This window comes from Narcine bancroftii, chromosome 6, assembly GCF_036971445.1.
Source record: "Narcine bancroftii isolate sNarBan1 chromosome 6, sNarBan1.hap1, whole genome shotgun sequence".
Lineage (NCBI taxonomy): Eukaryota > Metazoa > Chordata > Chondrichthyes > Torpediniformes > Narcinidae > Narcine > Narcine bancroftii.
The window spans coordinates 69,854,525-69,868,812 of NC_091474.1; the positions used below are offsets into that span (position 1 = coordinate 69,854,525).

General features: G+C 39.9%; 1 protein-coding gene and 1 long non-coding RNA gene across 6 annotated transcripts in view; one reads left to right on the top strand and one right to left on the bottom strand.

Annotated features, from left to right (window-relative positions):
- Positions 1 to 10,760, top strand: part of LOC138736174 (CUB and sushi domain-containing protein 1-like) — a 2,349,200-nt gene extending 2,338,440 nt beyond the window's left edge. The window contains exons 68-72 of the mRNA XM_069885244.1: positions 1,560 to 1,672; positions 2,247 to 2,331; positions 2,862 to 3,000; positions 4,268 to 4,363; positions 5,524 to 10,760. Of these exons, the coding sequence (XP_069741345.1) occupies positions 1,560 to 1,672; positions 2,247 to 2,331; positions 2,862 to 3,000; positions 4,268 to 4,363; positions 5,524 to 5,683 (593 nt within the window). The 3' untranslated portion in view covers positions 5,684 to 10,760. The remainder of the gene's footprint in view (positions 1 to 1,559; positions 1,673 to 2,246; positions 2,332 to 2,861; positions 3,001 to 4,267; positions 4,364 to 5,523) is intronic.
- Positions 6,502 to 14,288, bottom strand: part of LOC138736175 (uncharacterized) — a 70,224-nt gene continuing 62,437 nt past the window's right edge. For 4 of the 5 annotated variants that reach the window (XR_011340128.1, XR_011340127.1, XR_011340125.1 and 1 more), the window contains 2 exons: positions 10,019 to 10,116; positions 6,502 to 7,647 (listed from right to left, as the gene is read on the bottom strand). This is a non-coding gene — a long non-coding RNA (uncharacterized lncRNA). Of the gene's footprint in view, positions 7,648 to 8,797; positions 8,996 to 10,018; positions 10,117 to 14,288 lie in introns of those variants that run through there. The other variant, XR_011340126.1, reaches the window with a different exon arrangement.

A 14,288-nucleotide genomic window follows, 5' to 3' on the forward strand; every position in this document is an offset into this window, starting at 1 on the left:
CATTAAACACATTTGGCTGCAAAGGCAGCATAGTTATTCACACTATTACAGTGTCCGCACCCAGGGCTCAAATCTGGCACTGTCTGTCAGGGTTTTGTACATTATCCCTGCATGGGTTTCCTGTCATGTTCCAAAGATATACTGTGTTGGTAGGTTAATAAAGATATACTGTGTTGGTAGGTTAATAGAGTGGCATGGGTTTCCTGTCATGTTCCAAAGATATTCAGTGTTGGTAGGTTAATAGAGTGGCATGGGTTTCCTCTCAGGTTCCAAAGATATACAGTGTTGGTAGGTTAATAGAATGGCATGGGTTTCCTCTCAGGTTCTAAAGATATTCAGTGTTGGTAGGTTAATAGAGTGGCATGGGTTTCCTCTCAGGTTCCAAAGATATACTGTGTTGGTAGGTTAATAGAGTGGCATGGGTTTCCTCTCAGGTTCCAAAGATATTCAGTGTTGGTAGGTTAATAGAGTGGCATGGGTTTCCTGTCATGTTCCAAAGATATACTGTGTTGGTAGGTTAATAGAGTGGCATGGGTTTCCTCTCAGGTTCCAAAGATATTCAGTGTTGGTAAGTTAATAGAGTGGCATGGGTTTCCTCTCAGGTTCCAAAGATATTCAGTGTTGGTAGGTTAATAGAGTGGCATGGGTTTCTTGTCATGTTCCAAAGATATTCAGTGTTGGTAGGTTAATAGAGTGGCATGGGTTTCCTGTCATGTTCCAAAGATATACAGTGTTGGTAGGTTAATAGAGTGGCATGGGTTTCCTGTCATGTTCCAAAGATATACAGTGTTGGTAGGTTAATAGAGTAGCATGTGTTTCCTGGGCTAGAAGGGCCCTCCTATCATTACATTTTTTTTTAATTAGTAGTTTCTCAAAGCTGTATCCTGGGCTCAACCATCTTCAGTTCCTTTGTTACTGACGTTTTTTCCATCCTTATATCAGAAGCAAAAATAGTTACATGATATTCAATTCCATCCACAACTTCTTGAAGCTCTCCAGATTTGCTATTCTAACTTAGACTACAGTCAGGCATGAGCTCTTAAGCGACAAGTAGTATTTGTTCTTTAGAACTGCAAGGCAATGGTCATATTCAACATCAGGGAGTCTTCCGGATAATCTTGACGGTCGATGTCATTATTGTTGTTGGGAGGTATCATGGCTACAACAGCAGGTCAGGTCAGCTCGTTCTTACTGTTTGCAAGGCACGAGGCTGACGTATGATGGAATATTTTGCATGCGAACCAAACTCATGAAAGCTGAGCAGGACAAAAGTAAGTGAAACTCCGCCACCAGCCGACAGTACCATCTTCAAAATGATGTGCAATTTCCCACCTTGTTCCCAAGGAAGACAAGAGCTCTACGTGCCTAGAATAGAACACAAGCGAGTGTTCCCTTCCAGGAGGAATAGCATCTAGAAATCTCCATACATCAGAGTATGTTCACCAGAAAGGTTGTAGCAGCAGGTCACCACCATCTTCTTGTGGGCCAGTAATAAACGCCAGTAATCAAGAAACAAATGAAGTGACATTAATGTATTTCTTGTCTGCTTCTTGTTGCAGGAATATATAAAAGAGAGGAAACCAGGCTTTATTTAAAGGTGTTCCAGATTAAAGGACCTATTGAAATCTTTGTAAGCAAGTTCAGGAACGATAACTGGGCTTTGGATGGTCATGTAAGTAGATTATTCCTTCATACTGAGCAGTACCTGAATTATTTGGCAAATGGTTCCAAAGAGAAGGAAGCAGAATTCTCTTCTCTGGTATGAAAATCATAAGCGGTCCTGATGCAGGGTCACAACCACGAAACCTCAGCTGAGTTCCTCCAGCATTGTTTTATTTTATTGTTCTCCACATTCCAGCCTTCCCTGTCTCTTCATGGCTCAGTGCTTTAGTTAAAACGAAGCTACACCAGGACGTCTGAGGGAGCAGGGAATTAAAATGGTAAAGGTAGAAATTATGTTATGGCCTCAATACACTGGCATGGACAGTGTTAAAACTCAGCCAAGTTTCCTACTGCTACCATAAGGGTCAGGTCAAATCCACCATGGCGTTATGATCTTCTATACTCATCTAGGTTGCCAACAATCAGTGTTTGGATTCCAGATCCAACCAGAGATTCAGCTGGTGGCAAAAAAGTGATTATTTTAATTTCTAAAATTGAAATTACTTTCATCTTTGCACCTTTGCTATTGACAGCTATCCAGAGCTGGATCTAAACAATCTAAAAATATTGAATGTCATATTCAGGTATCAGCTGAACCTGAAGGAACCTTTGTCTACCAGGGATTTGTTCAAGGCAAAGACTTTCGACAGTTTGGCTTTCAAAGACAAGGTTTGTGGTTGTGATGCACATCCCGTCTCTCTGCCCTCTCCTTCCCCACCATCCTCCCTGCTTTCACTTCTCTTCCTGCTCCAACTTTCCTCCTCTCCCTCTATCCCTATCCCCCTTCCTTCCTCCTTTCCTCCTGCCTTTCACTTTTATCTTCTACCTCCCCTCCCCTCTTGCTCTACTTGCTTGTTCCTTCCGATCTCTTCCCTTTTCATCATTTTTCCTCTCCAACCCCCCCACTTCTCATTCATTTAGGTCTTTTTGCCTCGTTTTCCCATTTTTAAAAAAAATTCTTATGCTCCACCTAATCCTACTTCTGTCCCTAATACTCTCCTTTCCATTTTGTTTCTCCCTCTCCATCTTGCCACCTCATCTCTGACCCTTCCCCACTCTTGTTCCTTCCTAACCCCTCCTCATCCTTTCCTCAAACATCTCCTCTTTCCTACATCCCTCTCCTCTTTTCCCCTTTACTTCCCCCCCCCCCCCCAAAGCAAGAGACATCTGACCCACATACCATTTTGTCTTCCTCCCAGGGCCACCAGGAGGATCAGTGGACAGAGACAAATCCAATTATTACTATGGCACAAACAGCAGTTCTGTCGCAGCTGCCATCCTGATTCCCTTTTTTGCCCTCATCCTGGCAGGATTTGCTTTTTACCTCTACAAACACAGGTGAAATATTTACATTCTTCTCCCACCAGGAAGCAATCTGTACACAAGTAATGAGCTACAACACGTGTCTTGCTTTATGACCTTGGTAAACCATGCTTTATTCAATATTTATGCTATGAAATACCTATGTGGTTGGACCGAATGTCATTTACAACCAATCAACCAGGTTATCTTGCTTAAAAGTAATATCCTGAGCAGATGAAAAAAAAAGAATCCAAAGCCCTTCTGGCAGTTCATAAGGTTTGCCTTAAGAGGAAATTAATAAAATCTTGTACCATGTCTTTTGATTGACTGGAAATGTAGGAACACTAACACGCGAAATACCTTTCAAAATTCAATAGAAAAATTGAGAAACTAGCACGGGCTGTCTGATCTTGGAAGCAGACTTTACTGAAGTGAGCTCACAGATCTGCTGCCAATGTGAACTGCCCAAGCCCTCCTTCCACAGCCTCATCCAGATCCTGATGAAGGCACCATACTGCAGTCACCTTGATACGTGCTCATCCCCATAATGGATTGATCAAGCAAAATAACTAGAAATGGGATAGTACAACTATAGAATCCAGTGTTCTGCCCTGTAAAACTACGGGTCTACTGGCAAAGATTATCTGGGAGCATTTTTTGCAGTTACCTCTATTCATGGCTGTGAATGATGTTGCTCAAGGAATGGAGTGTCATCTTCATCACCCTATTTCTCCAGTAGCTTACAAAGCCACGCCACTAATTTGTTGGCCTCAAGCAACAGAGAGTAAATTATTATCCTCTTTTGGCAGAAAGGGCAAATGAATATTTAAAATGTGGAAAGTTAAATTGACAGATAAGCTTAGAGTACAACTTTCACTGCTTAGATTACATTAATCCAGCTTCTCAATGCAAGAGAGCACGTCACTGTAATTATAACATAGGAGTTGAAACATAGAGAGCTCAATCAAGGAGAGTGGACTTATTCATATCTGGAAGCAGTCAGAGAGTTCTCACAGGTACTTAATGACATACTTGCTAAACTCTATAGATTTACTGAACCTAACAACCTCAAAGTTGTTTGCTCGGATTTCCTCTTGGACAAACAGCTTCCCCTCATCCATGAGAAAGGCAAGCAACAACATTTTGGAGCTTCACTGACCTTTAAATGGGAGTAGCTTTGACACCACACTGTAACTTGCACCACCTGCTTTGCTTCCACCATATAATATTTTGACGTTTGTGCTTTGTGTAACACTGCTGGTAAACTCCTTCTTTCTCCCCATCCAATGCTTTTCTTCCCGAGGGCGGTGACTCATACTGGGGTACGTTTCCAGAGGCAGCGGCGGCAGTCTTCTAGTACCTTGCCCAAGTGGTCATTCTTCATGTGTGAGCCTGGACGGTGAGTGCTAGCAGATAAGATCATTCAATCATTGGGGGGGAAGAGGGGGGGTGGTGGTGGTGCATCGCACATAACCCCAGACCATCCTCTCCTGCTTTCTACACATATAACACTACAGAAACAGGCCCTTTGACCCATCTAGTCTGTGCCCAACTATTATTTGGCCCAGTCCCATTGTCCCGCACCTCTATTCTCATCCCATTCATGTTCAAGTCTAAATTGTTCTTAATGTCAAAATTGAGCCCACATTCACCACTTCACCTGGAAGCTCTTTCCACACTCCCACCACCCTCTGCATTAAGAAGTTCCTCCAAATGTTCCCTTGAAATATCTCACCTTTCTCCCTTAACCCATATCCTCAAATTCTTGTCTCATCTAGCCTCAATGGAAAATACCTGCTTGCATTTATGCTATCTATTCCCTTCAGAATTTTGTTAATCTCTATCAAATCTCCCCTCATTATTTTACACTCCAGGGAATAAAGTCCTTTTTTAACCTTTCCCTGAAACTCAGTTCCTCAAATCCCAGTAACATCCTTGTAAATCTTCTCTGAACTCTTTCAATCATATTGACGGGAATCTTCATGCAGGCAAACCTGCCCCTGTGTGTATGTTCTGTCCCCTCAACTCTCCTTCCTTATCCCAGACAAGCTACATCGGCTAACACTCAGTTCCAAACTGAGTCCTTCTTTCAAGTACCACGTTCACATATCTCTGAACGAATGGAGCAGCTCAAAATTCCTTTGCATCATTCCACAGGTGTTTGCTCAATTCTATTCCATATTACCCAAATCGACTTTAAAATAATATTACTCTTTGGTCAAAAATACTTCTCAATTCCGCCGCTGGACGAGTGCTACCCAAACAATACAGTGGTCTTGAAAGGACACTTAGCACATGTAAGGCAAGTGATGTGTAGCCAAGAGATATTGGACCTTTGGTATCAATGCTATTGTTAATTCGGAGATATTGGGGTGGGTATGATTTTGTGAGATGTCCTAAATTTGGTTAAATATTTGGATGAATGAGCGATAATCTGACTGGACTGGTTAAGACATCCTTATTTGAAGAGGCCCATTACTAAAATGATTGACAATTCACATCTGTTTGAAGAGGTTGATTAAAAAAAAAATCTTAAGACATGTTTTCTATTCCTTCCAGAACAAGAGCAAAAGTACAGTACAATGGCTATGTTGGCCACGAGAACACAAATGGACAAGCTTCTTTTGAAAATCCCATGTATGATACTAACTTAAAACCCACAGAGGCAAAAGCAGTGAGATTTGACACAACACTGAACACTGTGTGTACAGTGGTATAGCCATCATTTTGACTGCTCACAAACTGTTATTAGCCATACCTCTACCTGGTGAGCAACAACTCCTCTGGTGTCATTTATCACTTGACTCTGTCCTACTGCTTGCTCTGAGTGATAATCTTTGACAACTTCTGCTAGGACAACAAAGGCAGCAGAGTTATTTCTTTTTTTTGCTGGGACTGTACCCACGGACAACAAGTCAAAGCAATTCGTTCAGACTTCTAACAGCAAGAAGCAAAGCCAAGTCCTGGAAGGGTTTGCGTCGTTCTGTTCTGTATCCAAATGGCAGATTCTTTTTCTTTCTTTGTTACACATTCTTCCAAGAAGAGGTGAAAATTAACGAGACAAAAAGGACACTAACAGGCTCTCACTGAACTTGCTATCAACTGCTGCCTCCATCACAAAAAAAAAATCATCGGCCTTACACAGGGCCGATTTGGAATTATTTTCATTTCTTGTATAGAAAGTCTACTGCACAATTCTTTGCACTAGTGCGTTATGAATGAATGAGTAGGATACTGGCATCACATAGAGTACAGGGTTTCTACACGTGGACCATTGTACATAAAAACAACTTTGCTTTAAAAGAATTCTGTTTCCATTGCTGATCATCACAATCTTATCAATGCTAACAGATATTAGAGCATTGCAATATCATTTCCTTCAGATCTGCATTCTTATAGAATTGGTTTCTATTAATGTTAGGCTTGTGTGTGGAATCAAAACAGAGTTTATGGTTCCTTTGGGGGGGAGAAAAAGTCAATTGGATATTGTTTGAATAAGGTGTTACAAGCCAAAAATAAGCTGAATTTTTAATACAAATACTTTATTTCCAAACAATTAGTATTTCCTGTCTCTCTCAGAAATATCTTCAAAATCGATTCTGTTGACCAATTAAAACTGCCTTTTATGAATTATATCCAGAGAAAGAAAAAAAACCATTTATTTTCCCAAAAAGAATGTGTGAAAGATGTTACCTCATCTTGTCTACTTTAAATATTAGTTGTGCATTGCAGGTATTTTGGAGGGGAAAGCACGAGAGTTCCTGAATGGGGAAAATGTCGAGATTTCCCTGGACTCCAGTCTGAGCTCCTCATAGATGGTGAGATACACAGCACCCTCACCCACTGAATCCAAGCAGTGGGGAAATAATGTACTCTCTGCTTTCATTGAAGAAGAGAATCAAAGTCTATCGGCACACAGTGATCAGAAAACTTTCTGATGACCAGCTTGAAATGCCATCCCGGCACCCATTTGCTTGCTCTTCCCACAGAAAAGAATGGGTACGAAACTGAATGTCCGGCAGCAGAAATGTGCATCGGTGGAGAAGAAAATGAGGATTCTTTTGTTTCTGGGCAATGTTCCATTCATCCAAAAGAGTGCCTTCACTTGTAACCTCTATCTCATAGCTTTACTCAAATCCAGTTCCTACTGTGAAGTAAAACCACAGTAGGCTGTTGTAAGTTCTTCAATATATTTAACATACAGCTGAAAAGTGAACACTGTCTCATTCATAGCCACAGCACAGAAAATCCACTATGTGCAGGCAGCAAACAATCTTACCATGTGTCTAACCAAGGTGTGGACAAGGTAGCAAACATGGAGAGGAAGGGATATGAGCTGTTGTTCAAGGGAAACAGTGGTTACTGTTGATGATGGGTTTACTTCAGTGAGCGAGCACAGCTCAACAATAGAATGAAATGACGTATTTAAAATCTTCCTATCCACCCAAATTATGAGACATGAAAATCTTAATCACAATAAATGTTGGACATTAGTATCTTTACCATCATTTTTACGCTCATCCACCCTTGTTCTCTCATACCAAGGTCTCAGCGACGATTGCCGATCCCGGTATTAGTTAGTGAATCATGTTCTTGGGCAAGGCACACAAAAGATCCTGTTACAGTGCGATTTGATTGGACAGAGGTAGGAAGTGGTCGTTTTTCCAAACATTTTGTTCCTGGCTGAAAGTTCGTTAGAAACAACTAAATTTTAGGAGCTAAATTTTCTTCTTTGTTGAAGCCATTTTAACAAATCAAATGGGCTGCATCTTTTTAATAAGTAGTTATACTTTCCAACACTGTTGATAACCAGACTGGCAAAGATGTAAAGGACAAAATAATTTGGACATTTTTGATGATTTAGGTTATAAAGGCTTCCTAAATGTATCCACAATATTGTTGTTGCATCAACTTTCAGCCACCAGGTTGACCTGCTGTAACTGCTGCAGCTTGCATTAGCTTGTGCTTTAAATCAGAAATGCATGGACTCAGAAAAATTGAGTGATTTTGTTCAACAAGCATATTCTGCAAAAGGTTTTATGATGATCATGAGGCACAAAGTTAAAGGGAAAGAATCAAAATGAAAGTTGATGAAACTCCAATGCAATGTACATATTTTCCAGTTTGAAAGCTTTTTTTTAAAAAAAATCAGTCTGGACGTTAGGTCTCAGAGCATGTTAAAAACCAAAAAAAAAAACAAGTGCTGGAAATCTGAAATAAAAATAGAAAATACTGGGAAAATTGACCAGATCAGGCACAGAGCATTTCCCCCTTAGTCTTCATAACTTCAATCTGTTGTTTCTTGGTAATGCACATCAGCAATATAACATCCAAGAAATGCTTGGTAATTTTAGATTCCAAACTTGCACTTACAAATACAAACAAGCTTCTGTTCGAATTAGATGGCAAGGCATGCTGATGCATTGAATCCTTTACCCTCTCCATTTTGTCTTTATTCTAGTCAATGATCTAAACTGCCTGTTGGGATGGACACCAACTGCTTCTGGGTTTCACACTTGAAGCGTTGGCTGACTACCAGTTGCCCACTGGGCCACAGAATTGGAAACATCAGAAAGGAAACTTTACCCTTCTCAGAAATAATATTGCACTGAGGTTTAAAGGGTGAGGCTACATGGTTTGGAGACTCATTAACACACTAGAAAGGCAGCCTCATGGCTAAATGATTGTAGTATACTTTGTGCATTTCCACAACACTGGGTTCACAACAGGTTACAATGTGGATTGATACACAAATTCCACCTTGTAAGCTCTGAACACAACAAATTTCTAATAACTGTCCACATTGATTAATGTGAAAATGGCATTTGCCAGTCAAATTTGATCACTTTTATTTTTTTTGTGTGGGGAGAATACATCTTGCCAGCTCAGATCTTCTCCATCTGGTGGTGGAGGCAATCATTATGGTATCATTGAGAAAATTTAATGCTGAAAGACACCTGGACCTAGCAGATTAACATGGATTACTCGTTTGGTAGAACAATGAGAAAATCCCTGGACGTCTTTCTTGATGCTATTGATGTTATCAGGCACAATGAAAGAGAAAAAAGTGAGAGCCATTAAGTTCGGAAACACAGTTTCTTTTGATAATTGTGGGAAGAATCTTTCCATTTCTTTCTTCCCCCAAAGAGAATTATCAGAATTTCCTGTGTTCTCCAGTTATTAAAAACCATATGGAAGAATTATTGGAAGAGAGATTTAACAATATATTTTTTTCTTCATTTTGTTTAACCCAGTGGTTTTCAAACTTTTTCTTTCCACTCACATTTGGCACAGTTGGTGTAGTGGTTAGGGCAATGCCTTTGCAGTGCCAGCAATCGGGATTGATCCGGGATTTGACTCCAACGCTGTCTGTAAGGAGTTTGTACATTCTCCCTGTGGGTTTTCCCTGGGGGCTCCAGATAACTCCCACCATTTGAAAAAGTACCAGGGGTTAATGGGCTTGTGGGCTGAAATGGGTTGTTATTATGCTGTTTGTCTAAATTTTTTTTTAAATTACATTTTAATTTAAATTTATTACCACCTTAAGAAATTCCTATGATTGTACTCTGTGATTAGTAAGGGATTGCTTAAGGTGAGATGTGGGCGGAAAGAAAAAGTTTGAAAACCATTGTTTTAATTGTACCTCATTGACTCATTATGTGCACAGTTTCAGAACTCCAAAGGAAAAGGGCCAATGGCAATTTTTCTCAAAGAAAATATTTCAGTAACAATTGGGTCTAGAGCGGTGTTTCTCAGCCTTCCCTTCCCACTCACATACCCTTACTAAGCACAGAGTACTTATGACATCGGGATTACTTAAAGTGGTGTGTGAGTGGAAAGAGAAAGTTTGAAAAGTTTAAACGTTATCATTTGAGTAGGATAGTCATAGAAGGTCATGCAATGCAAGATTCAGACACACATTCACACGAACCAGCAACCATCTTTCTAGCCAGTGAGATTATGATTTGGCTTTTTATGGTTTTCTCACCAGTGAAAGCAAGCAATTCAAAATCTCAGACCGAAAATCAAAAATCTTTCAAATTCTCCTTCCTACCTCTGGACTCTGTGTTGCCTTCTTGTTAATACATGAGCTCCCAGGACATACTTTGGACAATATTAAGAGTGCAGCTTCCTTGAGAGATCTGAGAAAATCTGTTGGAGAAAATAGGTAATTTGAATACAAGCTGAAAATACTCCAGAGAAGACTTTCTGAGGCAGTACCTATCACTTCTGTGTTGTACGCTGCTCTTTACCTTACAAGTTTTGCCTTTATTCAGGCTGGTTGCAATAACGTTTTCTGTGTAAAATATTTTGTAAAAACAGACAAAAAAAAATGCTGTAAAAATGCCTCTCCATCATTTCAGACCCATTGCAACAACCGCATTATCATACCATTCCACTTCCTGCTGTTGACTTGAAGTAGGTGCAAAAGATTCTTTTGTACAGAGATATATTTTTAATGAGGAATTTGTAAAATTATTAAATATGCCAGACCTTTTTCAAGATTGTAGGTTAAAAAAGGTGTCAAAATAAATGTGTTTTTACTATGTAAAAGAAGTAATTTTCCCTATACTGTAAAAAAAATAAATCTTGTTTAAAGAGTAGTACCTATAGCCAGTTTTAAACTTTTGATTTTATTGCACATAAAAGTTATCATTGCAGTGGCCTATTATATAATGAACAATATTCTCTTTCAACCATTAAGACCTGTGATAGAAGATTGTACTTTTGCCTGTGCAATGCTGCCAACCTTAGAAGCTAATTTAAAATTCTAATTAAATACTTCACCACAATGATTTTCCCGTGTTTGTGTGGAATATGTACAGAAACACAGGTCTTTTTGAAGTAGTACGTTTGGTTGCTGGAGAAAACATCAGACATATTTGGAATCAGGTGAAACAGTAACCTAAGATCAAGTGCATTTCCATGCCAGGGGATTATTGTCTCTTGATAGTGATCCCATTCATATATTAGTTCAAGTTACCCTACAGTCCACCACAGGGAAGAATTCTCTCATCTAGTAAACAGGCAGAATGGTTAGTGCAGCAGCTAGCGCCATGCCATTACAGTGCCAGCAACCCGGGTTCACACCCAACGCTGGCTGTATGGAGTTGGTATGTTCTCCTGGTGCCCCGCTTTCCTCTCACCCTTCAAAAACATCCGGGAATTGGAGGTTAACTAGTGTATTTGGGGATGGGGTATTTGAAAAGTAAATCCTACATTAATGCAACTCATTCAAGCAAAAAAAAATAAGAAGAAGGAAAGCAAATCAAGATATATTCATGACTTGAGATTAAAATTAAAAATAAAACGTAGATGTGGAAATCTGAAATAAGAACACAACATGCTAGAAACTCTCAGCAGGTCAGGCAGTATCTGTCAAAAGAAAAACAGACGGTGTTTTAGAGTGAAGTCCCCCTTCTTTTAATTACATGACATAAACTTAGCAGCTGAAATATATATTTTATAAATGTGTTAATTGTTAAATTGATTATTGTAACATGTGGAAAGATACAGTGAGAAGCTTTTTTTTGTGTGCTGTCCAGGCAAGTCAACCTATATTTAAGTACAATAGGTAGTGCAATGATAAAACAAAAGCACACGTTAAGGCAAAAGAGTGTAGGGTAATAGTGTTACAAGACAAAGTTTGGAGTACAGAAAATGGAAAGGTAACAGGCTTCACAATATATTCAGAATCAATTATCAGTCAGCAGACTGTGACATCTTAAGTTAAATATATTTTCAAAAGGCTTCAGCGATTTTCCATTTTTTTTACAGTGGGATTGTGATGTGAAAGTTATCAGTGATTTCAGACCTATGAGATCAGTTAACAGGCATGATGTGGAACAGGATATTACAGGCAGACTCCACACACTATTAACAATTTTGCAACTTAACAGTGATGAATGCTGACAGGTTCATCACCGCCACACAGAATCTGGGCTAAAATGTTTATGGAGTACGACATGCCACAAATAATTTGCACTGAAGTCAAAGCTAAAGAACAAAATTGTCACAGTAAAGTAATTTTCCTATCAAATAATGCATGAAGATTAATTTTATTTGGCAAGTTAAATTGGTATCCATGTGGGCTTCTGAAATCATACTTTGATTTGGGGGAATTGAGGAAAATAACAAAACTTTAAAGTCTAATTACCATGTCCCAGATGTGTCTGAACTTTGCCTCATTTTGATGAACATATTAATTTGAGGCCATAAGACACATTAATCCCATCGTCTGCCCCACCTTTCAATCATGAGCTGATCCATATTCCCACTCAGCCCCACTGCCTGGCCTTTAATGTAACGTAACGTTTGATGTCCTAAATAATCTCTGCCTTAAATACACCCGACGGCCTGGCCACCACAACTGCCTGTCGCAACAAATTGTACAGGTTCACAAGCCCATGCAAGGCTGGAGAAATCCCTACGTGTAGCTGATCTAAGCAGATGCCCTTTAATCGTGGTTGTGCCCTCTTGTTCTAGACTCTCCACCAAGGGCAACAACCTTTCTACATCTACTCTGTCCACAGTTTTCAACGTTTGAAATGTTTCAATGAGATCTCATTCTCCTAAATTCCAAGGATAACAAGCCAAAAGGCCCACTTTCATTTCCGGAATCCTTCTGGTGACCTTCCTTTGTATCCTCTCCAATGTCAGGACATCCTTTCCTAAATCAGGAAGCTAAAACTGCTCACAATACTCTGAGAGAGGTCCCACCAATGACTTACAGAGCCCCAACATCACATCCCTGCACTCGCATTCTATTCCTCTTGAAATGAATGTCAGCATTGCATTTGCCTTCTTCACCACAGACTCAACCTGCAAGTTTACCTTCAGGCTATCCTGCACGAGAACTCCCAGGTCCCTTTCGCATCTGGGTGTTTTCAATTTTCTTCCCTTTAAAAAAAAAGTCCACTCCTTTGTTTTTCCTACCAAAGTGCCTGACCGTACACTTTCTGACATTATATTTCATCAGCCACTTCTCAGCCCATTCTATCTAAGTCCTTCTGCAGCCTCCGTGTTTCCTCCTCACTGCATGCTCCTCCACCTACCGTTTTCTTATCGAGGCAGTTGATCAATCTCCCCCCAAGTCGTACAAAATAATCCTCAAATTATTTTGTTAAAATTCCCTTCTCAGTTCTCTAACCAACTTCTCTGGACCCAAGGTCAATGGGAATGACATCCTTTCAGCTGTGCAAACATCCAATAATATTATTGGGGATGCAAATATTAAGAATTTTATCCTTAATTTGAATTAAGCTGAATTTTATCCTGGATAAAAACTTTGTCTGAAGCAATCTTGCCCATCTTGCTTTAATGCTATTTCAGAAAAGACCCTTCTTGATGGATCATCATCCTGTTAACATGGGGAAAATCTGAAATTGAACTGAAGAGTGTGGGAGCATTCTCTTCCACAGCTATATTACCCACCACTTTCGTGACAATAAATTCTGATTCTGGTCTTTAGTTGATATTTATTCCTTGACTTACATTGGTTGAGTGAGTTGGCAACGATCTGGCAGATGGAATACAATGTTGGTAGATGTGGGGGTCATGTATTTTCAAAGGAAAATTTGTACATCAGATTATTACTTAAATGGCGAAAAATCACAGCATGCTGTTGTGAAAAGCGACCTGGGGGTGCTTGTACGTGAATTGCTCATGTTTGGTTTGCAGTAAGTACTCAGATGGCCTTCACTGCTTGGGGGTGGGGGGGGGGGAGCGGGGATAGGTTTAAGAGCAGAGAAGTTCTGCTGCCATTGAATAGGCTACCGGTGAGGTCACACCTGGAGTAATATGTGCATTTCTGGTCTCCCTACTTGAGGAAGTGTGTAGTGGCTTTGGAGGTGGTGCAGAGGTTGATTGTGGGCATTAGCTTTGCAGGAGAGATTGTGCATCCTAAGAATGTACTCATTGAGGTTAGATCTGAAGAAAAATGGAACATCATAAAAGGAATAGACAAAATAGAGGCAGGGACATTGGTTGCTCTGGCAAATAAGTTGAACTCGAGCATATAATCTCAAGATTCAGGGAGTAGATTTTAAAAGATGAGGAGGAATGACCTGGCGGAGAGCTGTGAATCTGTGGAATTCTCTCCCCAATGAAGCAGCAGAGGATGCCCTGTCAAATGTTCTTAAGACAGAGATAGAGAGATTCTTGCATATGAGAGGAATTAAGGTGATGGGTAAAGGCAGATAGGTGAAGCTAAGTCCATGGTCAGATCAGTCATGATTTTATTGAATGATGAATGATAAGCCAGATGGCTGACTCCTGTTCCTATTTATTATGATCTCATGTTCCATTAAATTAGGAATATTTTT